At 41.5% G+C, this 18,628-nt stretch overlaps 1 protein-coding gene across 1 annotated transcript in view; it reads left to right on the forward strand.

Moving 5' to 3' along the window:
- Window positions 1–18,628, forward strand: part of GRIN2B (glutamate ionotropic receptor NMDA type subunit 2B) — a 459,336-nt gene that overhangs the window by 409,082 nt on the left and 31,626 nt on the right. The window contains exons 5-8 of the mRNA XM_088468121.1: window positions 886–1,057; window positions 4,381–4,534; window positions 4,638–4,763; window positions 7,531–7,760. Coding sequence (XP_088324247.1) covers window positions 886–1,057; window positions 4,381–4,534; window positions 4,638–4,763; window positions 7,531–7,760 — 682 coding nt within the window. The remainder of the gene's footprint in view (window positions 1–885; window positions 1,058–4,380; window positions 4,535–4,637; window positions 4,764–7,530; window positions 7,761–18,628) is intronic.

Here is an 18,628-nt window from a genome sequence, read left to right on the forward strand (position 1 = left end):
TAGAGGGCCCTGCTCATAGGAGCTTACATTACATTACTTGTAATCTCAGTAGTAAGTTAAAATTAATACATTTAAACAGTAAAATAGACACCTACCTGTAATAACATATCAATAGGCCTTTTAAACAACCATTACAAACTGCAACAAATAAATATGAGAGCAGCAAGGAGCTGCAAGTAAAGACTTGCAGCCTGTTGTACATATCTGAGGTATCCAGCTACTCTAGCAGAATTAGTAGTGTCTGTTAATATTGGCAAAGATCAGCAGATTAGATGAACCATCCCTGCTACCGAAGTTCCATTGCTTGTATAGGTGTGATACACTGTATAGGGTTGCTATGATATCCATTTAATCAGGGACACATATGAATTACACGCCTTCTGTGGCTGATTAGAACCAGGTGAAATGCAGACTTCAAGTCAGCCAGACACAGAACCAGTGTAATTCATGTGTCCCTGATTAAAGGAATATTATAGCAATCCTAAAGTAGAGCTCATTATCTCATATGCCACATGAATATGCAAGGTCCCGGCAAACAGCTGGAGACATCTGGGACAGAGTACTTGGGCCCCCTAGGGCCAATTAGCCATCTTTCCACTCAGATATCTCAACTCCTATCTGACATTAACAATATATAATTGTTGATGTCATAATATTTTTTTATATTGGATTAATTTTATTTCAGATGTATTAGCTCCTTAATAGGAATAGTGTGATGTTGATATTGTAATTACTGAAATATAGTACGAGGCACACAGAACTCAGTTTCTCTAAGCTTGCAATGAAAATCTCCTTTCCCTGGAAGGCGACATAAAATGCTGCTGTGACCTGGCAGGAACATGCCATTTTTTTCAGACCTTATGTTAATTTTGTTTTGATTACTAGGAACCGCACAGAAGAGGGGGGAAATTACATCAAGAGATGCTGCAAGGGTTTCTGTATAGATATCTTGAAGAAAATAGCAAAGACTGTCAAATTCACCTATGATTTATATCTGGTGACCAACGGCAAGCATGGGAAGAAGATTAACGGCACTTGGAATGGAATGATTGGGGAGGTAAGATATAATGAACATAAAATATAATGCCAAGATTGCAAGTTCTTCATTCCATGTCACTGAATACTACACACACACAACCTCTTGTATGAAACACACTTGATGCCCATCACAAATCGCCCTGGTTATGCAGTGGTGTGTCTATGCTGGTGCACATCTAGGTGCATGCCTGCTCTGCTTTCAGTAGCCGTCTCTGCAATGTGTATATGATGTAAAGAGAGGCTGTATAATTTGAAGATGAGCACTGTGCAAAATGACATCAAATTTCAGCATTCTATAATGTTACATTTACCCCTATTGCTAAATACTTTTCAATATTTCACCCAAAATGCTATTCGCTTTACCCTCATTCATGGTGAGAATGAGGGGTAAACAGTATTATGTGTGGAGCTTCTGTATGTTTTACTAGACAAAATGCCAGCAGAAATGGGCTTCTCCACCAAGTGCAACAGAACGGTGCAAAATGTATCCCAGTAAAAGCTGAGGAAAAATGTTCATTGTGAAAATATCTGTGCTAACCCTTTTACCACAGTAATAAAATAAATAGGTACAGTATGGATGACGCCAGGGGTTACCCTATAACTGCAGCCCAAAAGATAAAATAGTGGTTCCCAGACACTTAAAGGTAGATAGATATAAAAAGGATTCTCCAACGCTGGAAGCGGGTGAGATACAAATATTTTACTTTAAATAAATTATGTCTATGACAATATACTGTGATTAGACCTACTCTTACTCACCCATATAGGGAGAGCTAATGTGTAGGTTGGGAGAAGTCAAAGTAATTATCACAGCTATTATACAATTGGATAACACCTTACAGCCAGTAATAATACAATAATGGAGGATATCAGCATGAGAAAATCCTTCTTTTTATTCCTTTTAACACAATGTCAATAATATTGCTCAACATATTGTAAACTTATATTTTTATTAATCCACCTTTTTTCAGCCTTGCTCTGCAAACCCATTCACATTAGGTGGACAAGGGCGTATCTATAATGGATGCCAGGTGTGCGGTGCACACAGGCCGCCGGGTCCAGGGTGGGCCCACACCGCACACCCTGCACCCATATTGTCTAAAACTTACCCCCCCATGGTCCCCCCTCCTCCTGCACCGTGAGGAAATCGCCGGGAAAATGGTAGCCGCGCCATTTCCCAGGCGATCTGCGCTTGCGCAGTAGACTCTGGGCACACTCTAGTGCCCAGAGTCTACTGATTCTGCGGTGGCCAGCCAGCTGCATCAGTCAACTGCCGGCCGCCGTGGTTAGAGGAGGGGGCCCATGAAGGGGGATGCACACGGGCCCCCTCCTCTCGAAAGACGCCCCTGTAGGTGGATATGTAGGCGCACCTACACACGTGGAAGCTACACCTATTTTTCTTATTAAATGTCCTCCAAGGACTCAAATGCAACTCACTAATACGGTTTACAAGTTTCTCAATTGTGTCCTCACTATGGCTTTATCTTTGTATCTTCACAGAATAGAAGTGAAAGGGAGGACCAATGTCAAATTCAGCCAGGACTGTAAAATTAAAAATTAAAATTTAGAAAATGGCTGCATGGAGCAGCTCTGGGGCTCCAGGAATAGTGCGGTGCTATAATGCTATTCTTCCTCCATAGTTGGTAGTGTAACTTTAAGGTGTATAGTCAGGAAGTTTTTTCCTCACCTTTCACAGGGGCATATCTAGCGTTTGTAACAACATTTTATGCTCTAGCACAAACTACGCAGCAGTAGCTACAGGGAAATATGTAGTTAAAGAGGTACTCATTTTAAGCTCCATGACCTATAATGAGTAACACAATATCCTAAACATTGATTATAACCAAATAAAAAGTACAGTGACACTTGGAGGCATAACCTTCCCTAGTCCAAGGATCTTAAAGACATCTGCTGTCTTGACTCCATGAAGTTGGCCACCATTCTTTGACATTTCTTCCTCTGCTCTCTGGGCCTGATTCAGACCCGATCGCAAGCGCTGAGCGCTCGCAACCGGGTCGATGGTGAATCAGAGCACATGCGCACGACGGAGCTGGCTCCGTCGTGCGGATGTGCGAGACCCGGATAGCGACGGGCAAGAGGTCGCTCCGGGTCTCGTACCAAAGGGGGCGTGCTGTCGATGTAGAGTGACAGCACGCCCCCTTTGGTGGGGGGGCCGAGGCGAGTGGCTGCCCAAATGGAGGCATTCCCATGTGAACGCCTCCGTCTGGGGCCGGCCCCACTGACATCACGAGTGATGTCAGTGGGAGAGATTTCGGCTCTGTTAGAGCTGAAATCTCTCTGGGGCTTACGGAAACAAGACCCTACCACAAGGGTCTCGTCGCAAGCCCGATAGTCGCGATGGTCTTGACCATCACGACCATCTTCCTGGCCGCTCGCTATAGCTGTGGTTGGTCACCCACAGCTATGCGAGCGGCCAGGAGGCCGTTCAAAAAATAAATAGCCCGGCCCTGATTCAGAGCGAGCGCTCTGTCAGAGCGTCCGGCTCTGAATCAAGGCCTCTGTCATGGCAGAAAAGAGCAGAATTCAAGAGGGACCAAAAGCTCCATTATTAGACAGTCATTGATCATAACACATGAAATCTAGTAATATAATACATCAAAGCTGTATGAAAACCAATGACATGCCAATGCCAGGAGGCCAGGATAGACCAGAACAGTTTTTGGAAGTTCTTGTCCTTCATATGTGTATTAGTACAACACAAAGGGGTGGTCTGTGTTTTAAGGACATTAGTTAAAGTTTGAGCTATATGTGTATACTATTGTTAATAGAGGAGATGAGTGAATGTCTTAGTATTCTGTTCACAGGACGAGTCGAGGTATTGGGCCAATAGCTTGATTTTCAGCAAATCCATCTACACATATTTTATTGACATCAGAAATATAAAAATTATTTAATGCTCTAAGAATATAAAACACGTTTATGTAAATGTGTTATTTATTTTGTTTTATGCTATCCACAAATTATGTCCTTGGCCTTGACACGTGGAAATCCATGGAAACCCGCAATTTGCCGAAACTGTATATATGTAGTTGTTTTTCATTGTACAGATTTTCCATAGTGTCATCCTTTTTGTGCTCTAGTAAAGCATTGTATTTGTCTTTGGGAGCTCTCTATGGAAATAACACAGCCAAATGAGGAGAGAGCATTGAACTAAATAGTACATTTTATGTCCCTGCTTGTTCCCACACTACTCTCCCAGGTGGTCATATGTGCTACCCTGGCACAAACATTTCATTTAGGCAAGGATGATCCTAATTATGCCTGTACTGTGGCATGAAGCGCACATGTGAAATTTTATCATTGCATTTTTTTAAACTTTAGGTGGTAACAAAACGCGCTTATATGGCTGTTGGATCACTTACCATCAATGAGGAGCGTTCAGAAGTGGTGGATTTTTCTGTACCATTCATAGAAACTGGTATTAGTGTCATGGTGTCAAGAAGCAATGGGACAGTCTCTCCTTCTGCGTTCCTAGGTAAATTACTATTACTGTATTTATTTCTTCTATATAACTTCTCTCTTTTCCCTGTCCACTCTTCTATGTGTTTTAACTAATCACTGTGTTATTCTGTCCTTAGAGCCATTCAGCGCTGATGTCTGGGTGATGATGTTTGTGATGCTTCTTATTGTGTCTGCGGTGGCTGTGTTCGTATTTGAGTATTTCAGCCCGGTGGGTTACAACAGGTGCCTTGCAGATGGTCGAGGTGAGGACAAACAATCTTTCTAAAAAGAACTGCCATTCCCTTTCAGTAATATTTGATAATGTTGCCAGTTATATAGGAAGGCTTTCACAGTCACAGGTATAACTGCATCTACATGGCACAACATTGTCCATCCAGATATGTCATAAGTTACAGTAGCCTTATACCTCGCTATTTTAGTTAATTTACTTTTACTGGTGATCTGATTGTACAAATGCCTCTGTCCATATTTTCTTTATTACAGATTTATTTATTCATTCACTTATTCACTCATAATTTTACTTAATTTCTTGTATTAGCCTGTGCTGGCTGTTTCCTCCTAAGAAGAAATAATTACAAGATTAGTAATAAAAATTTATTATTAACTCACTATACTTTTTAGAAAATCATGGTCTGTAGAAGGAGCAGGTGACTATATTATGCATGTGACTATATTATACAGACCCTCATGCATAGGTCAATAATGTCACAAGAAATATTACACAATCTGATTGGCTTCTGTTTTACTGCACTTTGCACCGTGTTATAGAATCAGCTTAATAGCCTTTAGAAAGCTATTTTGGATGCATTTAAAGAAAGAAAAATAATAGTAAGGTGTAGGGCCAGGACAAAGATAGCTGGGAACCATAGAAGCCTGAGTTTGCCTCGATTCCCATACAAGTTTGAAGAGCAGAGCAGGGTCCTCAGTAGGGTGTGCTGGCATTGCTGGGCTCCCCTGAACCACTGGGCCCTGTGTGGTAACTATGCATAGATTGGAGATTTATCAGCACTAAGGACCTCATTCAGAGTCGGTCGAAGCGGCCGCACGGTCGTACGGGAAAAGGGGCCGCATATTCAAATGATTCCCTCGCAAGTTGCGTCCCTAAGTTCGGATCGGTAGCTGGCCGACCAAGGGGAGGAAGTGGGCAGAATTAAAAAAAATACGCCCCCTTCTCGTACGCATTGCACGTCATCTCCGGGCATATAAGGATTAATCGAGACCATCGAGAACCATCGGAACTGGTCGTAGACCTTAAGGTTGACCATACCCTCTCTTAAGCTCTACGATCATGTCAGTGTAAAAACCTTCCATGTCACATGTGCCATGACGCTACTTTGTTAATTATGCACTCCCCTAAACCGTATGCATTCCCATAAAACGCTGTTCGCATAATTAGGCACGCCTGCGTTCGGATCTCCACTACCCCGTTTTCAAGCACCTTCAGCTGTTACCACCCACAAACGCCTCAATCTGTCACTCAAACTACCGACCTGGCTGTGTTCAAGGAGAGAGCAATTTCTGATCGTAGCGGCTAGTTTGCGCACGCGCATTGCGAACTTTACGCATGTGCAGTATAGCGAACATCGGTGGCGTACGACCGTGCGGCCGATTCAACCGACTCTAAATGAGGTCCTAAGTGCTTAAGGAAGTTGTTTGTAAACGAATATGGAGTGAATTTTATTCTATAATGTAATATAGTAATATTGAGAAACGCAATAATATTGTAATGACTACCAAATGCAGAACTCAGACTTTCGGCGGTATCCAATTAGCCCCAAACATTGTTCGGATGCTAATGGATCCCCCGGGGATATCCAATTATCCCTGAAGTGCCGTCCTACGTCGGCACTAATCGTGGTTTTTTTTCGGTACCCAATGTGTCCCGAGAAAAAAATCCACAATAGGTGCAGTTTTTTGACCGCCTCAAAGGTGAAAACACATAGGTCCGTTATCACGGATTCTATGTGTTTTCGGCCAAAATATCCTATAATTTAGTCCGAAATAATAGGACATGGAGAAAAAAACATTGGCGGAAAATGGGGATAATCAGCAAAAAATCCCCGGTTTTCGCGATTCACAGCTAATTGGATACCCCCCTTTGTATCAAAGCCCAGACTCCACACACAGCCTTTTATTACTGGTTTATTTAGATCAATGTTATTTAACATACGGCCCTCCAGCTATTGTGGAACTGCACATCCTAGCATGCTCTGCCACAGTTTGGCTATTCGGGTATGCTAAAACTGTGACATTTCCACAACAGCTGGATGGTTGCATGTTAACACCCCTGATCTACACGAAAGACAAACGGCTTACACTTTAAAAAGAATAGCTGCAAAACTTGTAGTTGTCTTATCTTGCAGTGTGAGTTGTCCCATTTCAAGTACATTGTATTTATTAGCTATTATCACTGTTGTATTTATTAAATATTTTCCATCTGAATTTAATAATTTTCATATAGTAATTTTTATGATAACATAGCATTTTAAAAGCTTAAACCTAGAGAATGATGTTTGTGAAGAGGTGCTTGAACTACCTTCATATATTTCCCATTAAAGCTGCAATACCACTTCAATTTCCTATGGTTCCGTCCAATTTCCTAAGGTTCCATCCACATAGCAGAAACGTTGAGGGCTGCTGCATGCAGCCATTTTTCCTAGGACTTTGCTGGTTCTCTAATACAGAGCTAACAAATTGTACAACGGCAGAGGTTTGAGCCAAAGGACCAATCACAAGCCACAGATTTTTCCATACACTTTGTGATTGGTCCCACTGCTCGCATCTTCCTTCCACCACCTGAGTTCTGACCAGGGTTTTGAGAGAAGCAATTAAAACGCAGGAAAAATGTCTGCATGGTAGAGCCCCTGGTGTTTTGGGGGGGGGAGTAGCCCTTATAACTCTCCTTTGTGGTATTGCAGCTATAAGGTTTTGGGATAGGACATATTGGTAAGTTTTACAATTCAATAGTGACTTATGGTTTTCAATCTCATGTTTGGTTTTGACCTACAGAGCCTGGTGGTCCTTCATTTACCATTGGCAAAGCCATTTGGCTGCTCTGGGGCCTGGTGTTTAATAATTCTGTGCCTGTGCAGAATCCAAAGGGAACTACAAGTAAGATTATGGTGTCGGTTTGGGCCTTCTTCGCTGTGATCTTCCTGGCCAGTTACACAGCCAACCTTGCTGCCTTTATGATTCAAGAAGAATATGTGGACCAGGTGTCCGGTCTCAGTGATAAAAAGGTATGACACCAGAGCAGTGGGTGCTATGTTATAGAAGCTTCACAAATTCATTTATTCATTTTGTGATTCATAGTTATAATTGAACCCAAATTATTATTCAGCATTGGAAAAACTTTATACACCAAAACAAAACCCCACTGATACCGAGATACATAGATCTTCTGCATCGCTAACCGCAGAGTAAAACCACGGTTATCTAAGTTTAGTATTTCATACCATTTATGCTATTTAAAATGTTTGTGTTTCGTCACCTGGCAATTAGGCATCACTTACCACAGAGACATTTATAGGTTCTCTGAGGCCTGTTCATGTGAAAATTGTTTTGAAAATAACTCTGCCTAATTAATGTTGCATTCAGCATAACCGGAACATTTCCTAAAATATATTTTGCATAACTTTAACATGGAAGTTTTATATCAAAACAAATATTCTAGTGGAAAGTGTATGGATAGATCAAATTAAAAAGTTATTTTGAAATACTTGCAGTTTTATAGTTTGTACATGAGAAATATTTATAGTTCTAGTTTTGATTTTATTTACCCATTACTGTTGTATTGTATTATGTAGGTTATCTCATATAACACTTCATGTATGGTTTTTAAGGAGGTAATGCTAGATTTAACTACGGATTTACAATCAGGGGTGAACAGTGCGCCTCAGTGGGCACCATAGCAACGTTTGTGGTTTGGGGAAAGTCCTTGTGTGGCCGCTCTAGATTCCAAGGCCCCTGCTTTGCTTTTTTACAAGCTTCGTGCCTGTACTGAGCATAATCAGTAGACGCCCCAGCTCTGGTCTTCTAAAACCAAAAATGGGCTGCAGAAGAGAGCAGTGACATCATAAGAGAGTTCTGGTCACTTTGCAGTGCTGCAACCCCACATCTTTGGGTCCATAGTGGCCACATTCCTTGCAGTGGTAGTACTATCGCAACTGGTTACAGTGGGTGTAGTATTGATTCATCTAGTATATACTGTAGACAGTCACTCTAGATTCTATGTTTTTATCCTTCACTCATATCCCAATATTGATATTTATTTTGTATAATTGGTTATTTATGAGGTGCTGCTGCAATACTGTACAGTGGGGAGTAAAGCATACATAACAAAAACAAGCTACAAGAGGGAGCATAAACATAACATACAGTGCATATAATAATGAAAGTTGGTCCCTGCTCATGAAAGTTTACAATCTAAAGGGAAGGAGCTGACAAAAGAGAGGGTGTTGCAGTGGGAGTTTGTAGGTGTAGGGAGGGTGGTGAGGAGTTAGGAGGTGGACTTTGATTCACAGGTGAGTTTTTAAGCAGTGTTTGAATCATTGGAGGTTGGAGGGAGGGAGTTCCATTGGTGTGAGTAGCACTGGAGCAGCCTTGAATTTTGTAATGTGAAGTGGTTGTCAGTAGGGAGGTGTAGTAACTGTCATTGGCAGAACAGAGGGGGTGGGAAGGAATGTGTAGGGAGAAGAGTCAGTGAAATGATTGGGAGGCAGAAGCAGAGAGGCAAGAAAGGAAAATCAGATTATCAGTGGCTTTGAGGATGAATTAAAGTGATGAGAGGCAGATTGTCTATGATAGGATAGATGTGAGGAAGTTTGAGGACTCTGGAGGGAGGAAAAATGGTGAGTTTCATTTGGACATGTAGAGTATGATAATGCTCTGGGACATACATGTGGAGCTGAACAAAGTAATGGGAGAGGCTTGGGACAGAGAGTTAAATTTGAATTTCATCAGCATATAGATGGATTCTGAAGGAGATGATAAATTCACCAAGGGAGGAGATACACAAAAATAAGAGGGCCAAGAATGAACCAATGTGAGCTCCCAGTGAGCAGGGGAAATGAAGGTAGAGCTTGAGATGGCGGATGGGAAGGTAGGATATGAACATGAAAGGATGGAATGAAGTGTGTTTTGGTGTAGAGAGTGATGACAAAAGCCACAGAGAGATCCAGAAGGATGAAGAAGGAGAAGTGACCACTGACTTAGCAGAGGAAAGATTATTGGTGATTTTAGCAAAGACTAGGCTATGTGGAATGGAAGGGATAGGAGAATTGTTGTGGAGGGCCTGAGATGAGAGTGAACTGGTAAGGAAGTTATAGAAATGATACTTGATTAATTTGGAGGTGAAGGGTGCAGAGAGAATGGGTGGTAATTAGAAAGTGAGACAGTGTCAAGCAGACAGAAAATAAAAGAAGATTGTGAACATTTTTCCCAAAGATGAGAAGGCGGTACACCTAAATAAAGTGGGACTGGATTTTTGTGACAGATGATGTTGATTTTAGGGATGAAATGAGTTGTGAGTTATTTGGTGTAAAAGATGGATGGGAAAAGAGAGGGGAAGGGCAATGGAGGGTGTTCAAGATAGGAAAAGAGGTGTCAGGGTTGGAAGACTGGGAAGATGAGAGATGTAGGATTGTTTACAGAGAGAGGTGGCAGTGCTCTAAGATGAATGAACAATTGGAAGTGGAGAAAGTAGCTATGAAAAAATTATTTCTTCCACTGGCGCTTAGTAGTGCAAAATCATTTATACAGTTAATAGGTCTGTTTGGAGTGCCACGCTTAGAATTTGGATGGCCAAAGGCAACGAGTGGTGGATTGGGCAGCAGTGTAATTGGCACAGGAGAGAGTGTAGTTGTATAGTGAGACAGCGTGATTGGGGCAAACCAGGGAACTAACTGGAGAGAGGCGCGTATCAAGTGAACAATTAAAAATCAAAGGGTTGAGGGTATCAAGGTCACACTTGTTGAGCATGGATTTAGGTCATGGGAGGGGTGCAGAAGCGGGTAGAGGCTGAAGTAGAGTCAGTGCTGGTAGGAGAGCAGTAAGGGTGAGTTGGAAAAGTCAGATATAGCACAAAGATGGGAGAAGTTGAGTTTCAGGGAGTGACCATTATAGCGGAACTGGAAGAAAATGTGTCTGATGCAGACTTGGATGTAAATTGGGCATACATTGCTCAAAAGAAGCGTGCACAGTGAAAATGTTTATATTTGCCTATATACAGAGTCATACGCCTCTTGAGATCTCGCATCAGTGTGTGTGCCTGGTTTGCAGCAAGTCACCATCATAATTTTTGCATACTGGCAAGTCTGTATAACCCACATTTGCATGAATATGCCCTTGCTGAACTCTGCCAATGCAAGAATGCCCCATTTCGACCCAGCTCTGCCTCTTCGGTTGAAATTGTAGGTGCAATTGAAGGCGTATGACTTGCCATTGCCTGCAATTGTGAGTGCCCATTTTTGGAGCATGCGCAGTGTGAATCCATGCAAGATACTCTACGCTATGGAAACAGGCATACATTCAACTCCGCATCACTACTTATGTCTCCAGAACTTTGTACATCTGCAAAATCTGTTCTGCCGCAAATGTTGATTTCGATGAAATTTTGTCTCGATTGCGCTCATCTCTACCCAGATACAGCTACTAACGCAGGTGGTGGAAATACTGCGCATAACCATTTCCTTAGAGATGCTGCATTATTGACAAGTTTGCAAGAGTTAAACAGTATATATCTGTCTCTACTGGATAGAATGACTACTTTTAGAGTATTTTTCTGGAAAGCAGAAGAAAATGTGTAAATAATTAAATACGCTTTAGAAATTACAGGAGAACATATATTTTTTCATCTATACCATGTGAACTTCAATTAATCAAATAAAGTTTAACATTTTTCTGATTAAAATAGAAGAAAATATAGTCAACAGTAAATTATAAAGCTCACTATAATGACAGATTTTAGTTCTATGACTACTTTTAAAAGTACCTTTTATAATACAGATAATAGAAAAGTAACAAAGCAATCACTTGGGTTTAAGCTTTGTGACGGCGGCTTTATTCTTTCATTATAAAGCCACAATAAATCCTTGAAATGTTGCCATTATTTATAATTTTTTAATACACAAATACATGCTTTGGTGATTTCTCACTGCATCTAAAATAAACTCTAGAGAAGGTAAAAATTCCCAAGGGGAAAAGCAGAGAATCTTTGGATGGCTGTCAAACTCTGTGCCAAGGGAACTAGAAGTGACAAAGCGTGAACGATGCAGGATACTGGGCTTCCTAAAAAGGCTCCTATGAAACCTGACTCATCCCTCAGCTCCAAGAAGCAATGTGGACAGACACGACCTGATGAGACCTTCTGACTCAATGCAGCGGAGACGGAACGCGCTGCCAGATCCAAATCCTCCCTGACAGATCAGAGCATCTTCAGGCTTATTAGCTCATCGCTGGGAACGTGGATGCCACATAGTTAGACTAGAAAATATTGTCAAACGTTTATTTAGGCCAGTGTTTTCCGACTTACTCCAATGTGACAAACTGGAAACTCTGTACTTTGTGTTTGGTTGCCCTGCCTTAGATCACATATATTTCCTTCCAATCTAATCCTCCCTTGTTCAACTCTTGAAGCCATCAAGTGTTCAACATCAGTGCAAGATGTACACGTTAGATGGGCTTTGGAGTTGGACCTCTCTGAATTTCAGTAGACAAGTTAATGGGTAATGTTAACACAGTGAAAACTGTTATAAGCACAGTGCCAGTCATGGGAATTAGATACTGTACTATGATATTTTACTCCTCAGCATTTTGCAAGATGCCATTGGGTATTATTGAAATAGGTCTCTGCCAGAACTGCTGTCTAAGGAAGTTGTCTCGGTAATATTGTGGCTATTGTCCGAAGTCCTGTATAATTATTATTATTATTATTATTTATACAGTATACCACCACCAATTACACAGTGCTATGCACATAATATTTTGTCATTCACATCAGTCCCTGCTCTTATGATGTGTACCGACCTCGTTAGCGAAGGGACCCAGTGGGGTTCCGGTATTGGCATGTGCGTACACACTTGTCAATACCGGCAGTGACGAAGTGACATCGAGGGCAGCATGACCCTTGCTAATGTTGTTGCCCGTCGGACCACAACGCACGCGCGCATCATCAGCAACATAGTGGGTACACACTGGCCGATGTGCCCGATATGTCATCCATCCAGCTGGATCGGATGACATATCGCTTAGTGTGTACCCGGCATAACACACACGCGTGCACGCACACATACTAGGGTACATTTTAGTCAGCAGGCAATTAACCTACAGTGACAGTATGTTTTAGGGGTATGTTGACTTTAGCTGCAGTAATTGGGGTAAAAAAACACACCATCAGAAAAATTATTACAAATATTATTTTTATTATTGTCCACAGAAAAGTTGTCTCATTCTGTATTTATGCATTTTGCAGTTGAAATTTGCTCTAAACACACCACACGGTGGAATAAATTGTTTGTTGTTGTCTTGATACCATTAATCATACTTGCCTACCCTCCCGCTTTCCACGGGAGCCTCCCGCTTTAAGGTGGGTGCTCCCGCTACCCCGCAATATAAAGGGAATATCCCGTTTTCCCCACTGCCCCGTCAAAAATCCTAACTGCGCATGCATGATTCAGTCCGGATGTGACAGGGGCAGGGTTTGAGAGGGCATGACGCGCTTGTCTGCACGCCATGCTTATTGGCTGGCCACCGAGGGGTTGTGAGTGAGTAGCAGTGGCCGGCCCAATCCCAGTGTGGCTGTATGCGCGGGTCGTGCTGCGGCAGCACTGCCTTTACGGCCACAGTTCCCTTACCTCCTCTCCACAATGCAGCGGGACCCGCTTTCTCCTCCGCAGCAGCCACGAGAACTGAGCAGCAGCAGAGTCATGTGAACCAGGTAAGTAACTGTGGAAACTGCACACTGGACAGGGAGGGTGATTAGAGTGATACATGAGGGTAGGGAACATAGCTCCCAGTACATGCTGATATGTGGTATTATTATACAGGGGAGAAGGGACTGTACAGTGATATATGAGGGTAGGGAACACAGCTCCCAGTACATGCTGATATGTGGTATTATTATTATATAGGGGAGAAGGGACTGTACAGCAGGGTTGCCTACCCTCCCGATTTTATCGGGAGTCTCCCGGTTTTTAATACAATCTCGAGCTCCCCCACAAACATTACTTGAACTCCCGGTTTCTTCTACCCTTTGTATTGCGCATGCATAAAACCTGGGGCGGAGTCTGCAAGTGGGAACGTCATGATGTCACAACGCATGACGCCATGATACTTCATGGTCTGCCACCGCGCGGGTTGTGGGTAGCTGTGGCCAGCTAGTCAGCAGTCAGTGCGCAGACAGAGTGTGCTTGTGCGCGGCGGCGGCGGGCAGATCGGAGCCGAGCCAGCAGCGCTGCACTGTACAGGGACATCAGTGCAGGACAGGTGTGGTGGCCTTTTCTCCCCCCACGGTGGCCTCAATGTAATTATAAGCGGCCAATGATACCTGTCACCTGCGTCATATCCACTGATGGGGGCTGGGGGCTGAGTGTCACAGGCATTATTAACTGCACTTTGAAAGGGCCCTCACCTAAATGGATGGCTGTCAGTGAGTGCCCTTTCAGAGTGCAGTTAATGCTTGTGACTGGTCACTGGATATTTATCACAATAAGGGAGCTCTGACTAAAAATACAGCTGCCCCTAATCATTGGAAACTATTGTCTGAGGACATTTTATGGTTAACAATAGTCAATATTTTATTTATATATTTTTTTAAACAGTCAGCTGTGCTTTCAGGAGCCTCCTGCTAAAATTGGGAGGGTAGGCAAGCCTGATATTAACCATAAAATGTCCTCAAACAGTAGTATGATACCGATAGAAAAACTAGCTCTGGTGGCATGCTGCTCTTAGTACTATAGTTTTCACCTGCCACTGCAGGACACGCCCCTAAATGACAATAGACACACCCATAGGTGGAGCTAGACACGCCCCCTGGGCCAGAACATGACATGCCCCCTTTAGCGGCGGGCATCACTACGCGCGGCACATTCTGCTACCATCTACAATCTCCCTGAAACTAGTTTTTAAAAGTAGGCAAGTATGCAATAGAGTATAAGTTCTGTAAAATGGAAATTTACAAATACAATGCAGAATGGCAAAGCAGATGCAGAACTTATAGATAGTAACACTAAATTTTTGCCTCTGCAAAACATCCCGTTTCCCTGCAAAACTCTTTCTGCAAAAATTTCCCATTAGCTTTACTAATTTCCAGATATAGACAGATATAGATTTTGCTCATCTTTCTGTGACAGCGGCATAGTCAGTGATAAACCTGAATCCTGTATAGTGAATATTTGTTGATCAGTAAAAAATATTGCATTTTTTCTGTCACGAATTGAAGATAAATTGTAATGTATTATGCTGTATACAGTACATATTTTATTAATAAATAAAAACATACATACTGTACTTAGAGGCTTTTTGGAAAAAAGTAATTTACATAGAAGCTATTTATCAGAATACTTAAAGAAAACCGCACATTTGAGTATTTAATACTGTATAGCATTAAGGTACCTACATTGGCATAAAACAAAATAACATCCAAAACCCATAACAAGACAGTGCCACCTTGTGGACAAATTAAATTGTAAAATCGTAGACTGCTTTTTTAGCAGTACAAGATGTACTTAACAAGGACAGCAGTTTTTGCATAACATTGTTTCTTTTTTTTGTTGAAATAACATGTTTACAACTAGTTATGTAGAAGGTTTCTAAATGTTACTTCACCCGAATGTGTTCTAATTTATTTTATTTTATTTTAATTTTATCTAAATTCCAGTACTGATCAAATGATGTGTCGTACAGTATGTGATCATTTTCCTTCTAGATACTTTTGGCAATTAGCTCCAGATACCATTGTGGGAAGCATTATCATGAATAGGCAGACAGAAAGGGATACTGTATGGATAGCTTGTTTTCGTACATGAGTAAGAATTTGTTTTCCTATGTCTTCAACTATAGATCTTCCAATTCCCCCTAGTATAATTCAATATCCTTTTCCAGAACACATTCTGAATTGATTGTGGTATTGCTGGGAGAAGATGTATTAGGAAATCTTGAGAAGCCATCGTGCATGATGCTCCCCTGAGACAGCATTGCAAAAGGACTGAGTCAGCATGTCAGTTTAATTGTAGCCAATCAGAATCAAAGCTTTATTTTGTCCAATCAAGAGATGCTTTTAGCTACTTCATTATGTAAATTGAACTTCCAAGCACTTAACAATAGTTCTCTCTAAAGCCTTCATCTGAAGCACATGTCTAAATTACTAATCAGTCTCTAGCAGGCACAGGCACAGTCGCAGTCACAGTTTGCTCTATGACAGTGACCTTAGGGCAAAGGTTTTAACAACTTCCTCTGTAATTGCCTTCATTCAGTATTAATGCAACAAAAACATTGACCTCCTAAATCATATTATTTATTTTCTTGCGTATTGATGATGTCCAGAGGCTTTCATATTTATGAAACATCTGAGCGTGGTGTTGAACACAAGGATTTGAGAAAAACAATCTTTCTATGGACCAAAAGGTTGTCATGCATAATGAAGGCATGACAGCAGAGACCAATCTTCTCCTTACACAAAAGCAGGTCTATTGTGCACTGCTTCAGTGCTCTACAAGACAATGTTTTACAATATGTTTTAGAAGCAGCAATTTGTAAAATGTAGAGGTGATTGAAGTCAAATTTCCTGAGAATCGAGTCTATTGATCCTGCCATGTAATGTTGTTTGGAGTAGAGTCCGACAACCTTTAAGGCCAGATCCTGCTTTTGAACCTTTTGCTGCCAATTGCAGAATGAGGACCAATTTTGACATTTTGTTATCTCTTACAAAGAGCAGTGCTCTGCCTTACTTGCCATCCTTTGCTGGGAGGCCTCCAGGAGATCTGTTGAGGGTGAGGTCCAACTGGGAGGGGCGAGAGTGTAATGCTACAATTCATGTCATTGTTGCCCCTTCTCCCATGATATTATGCAACGACTCACGATATTACAGCCCCTTGCCTCATAAATCTGGGAAGGATGCAGGAGAGTTGCACACTATACCAGGGACTGGGAAAACTATCCCAAAATGTTTGTGTCTCCTGGAAACTCTGGAAATTCTGGGAAAGTGGCCAATAGTCATGTGCAGCAGGAATACAAACCCCACCCTATTCTCATCCTCTAAGATAATACTTAGGAGTCTAATTATTAACTAGAAAATTCCTTTCTCTGGCCAAAACGAGTGTTTTCACCAGAAATAGGGCTTCTCTATGTTTAACAAAGGCTGTATGTCTGACAAAGGCTATCGGGTTTCTTCCCCATGCAGTACAAGAACAGCTGCAATCATTACTCAGCTATGGCCATTTTCAGGCTGGCGTTAGCAGGAGATATGCAATGAAAAAAGTGCTGCTTTATTCAAATAAACCATTTTTTCTAAAATGATTTACATTTTTTTCTTTTTAAATAATGACAGTTTTGTTGCATAGCGGTAAGTCTACTTTTACTGCTCCTAGCTAGCCTGTATTGCCGGACAGCTGAGTATAAATCAACTGCTATGATAATGTTTTCTTAGTACATCATGGTAATAGGAAGTTTTCTCTCACTGTAATAAGTGGTGAAAGCAAGCGATCACCACTTTCTAATCTGATGATACTTGATCAGAACCTCTATACACACCTTCCTATACCTTCTAATATCCTGCCTATACCTTCTAATATCCTGCCTATACCTTCTAAGGATGACGCTAATTTGCATACACAGTCATACAGTAAATAAAGACTTAGACCTGGAATCTGTGGTTCCAAAGCACAAGTATTATTCAAGTAAAAGTACAGTCAGTTACACGCAATTGATCCAGACACAATTTAGGCGCAAAGGAATTATACAGACCCAAGTACAGTATACATAAGCAGCGCTTCCGGTACCAGATGTTAGGCATCAGCAAGAAACCCCTCACTCAGCATTCAGCAAGAAGACTAAAGACCCAGTGTTTGAGCACACATGTTTATACCCCCCCAGAATAGACAGGACAATAGAGAATTTTGTTGCTGATATCATTGGTTCCCAGGGGAGAAGCATCTGTTACAGAGCATTTAACAGGCTGGTTCAAATAGACTCACCCAGCCTCTAACAGCTGGTGAACTCTGCCCACCCACCCCCTGCAACATCATAACAGTTAATACATTTTGTTGCTTGAAGTCTCTGTGGTCCATAACTCGAGAATGCATGATGCGATCTCCCCACCGATATCACCGGAATATTGTGGAAAGAGTACGCATCAGTACAAAACCAAACATGGCTTTCTTAGCATGTATAAAACCTTAGTAATCAAATATCTTTATTTTACAGCATTTATACTAACTGAACCAACTTAAATCTTATACCTTAATGCTAATGGAACCTTGTAAGTGAATATGTAATGTGTGAGTGTACAGGGTTTGATATGAAGATGCTAGTTAACTGGGGACAGATGCATGCGCATTTAGCTACTAAACAGTGTTTTTCTTATGCATTCGCTAATGGGCATCATGTTAGCAGCTCAATTGTGCGTAATGTGCGGTGTTTCTGCATGAGATTCCATCTATGATGGACTTATCATATTTATATATATATATATATATATATATATACATGTGCATACATACGCACACACATATCATTCCTCACTCACAGTTTCAGACTGCAATGCAAATGTGTTACCTCCAGCTGTGAAGCTGGGGCCATTCTGTCTGGGTGTGGGGCTAAAACCTGTTTAGAATTCAGACACATTCAATTGTGTAGATCAGTGCCTGGGTTATATTACAATTGCCACAACTATACTTATCTGCATACAGGGATTCCCAATTTGTATGTAAAGCACTCACAGTTTCTGGTGCATTGTCTATTCTATTTACTTTTTCTCAAGAGGCTGTTCTTCTAGTTGCCCTTGGTAGATTATCAAAAACATTTGCATCTGTTCTTAGCTCGTGAGTTGTAACTTAAAGTGACGCTGGTCGCAAAATGGCGTCTTGCAGATTCTTGTTTTGATAGCGAACAA

This window comes from Taudactylus pleione, unplaced genomic scaffold (assembly GCF_031769625.1).
Source record: "Taudactylus pleione unplaced genomic scaffold, aTauple2 ptg000080l, whole genome shotgun sequence".
Taxonomy (NCBI): domain Eukaryota; kingdom Metazoa; phylum Chordata; class Amphibia; order Anura; family Myobatrachidae; genus Taudactylus; species Taudactylus pleione.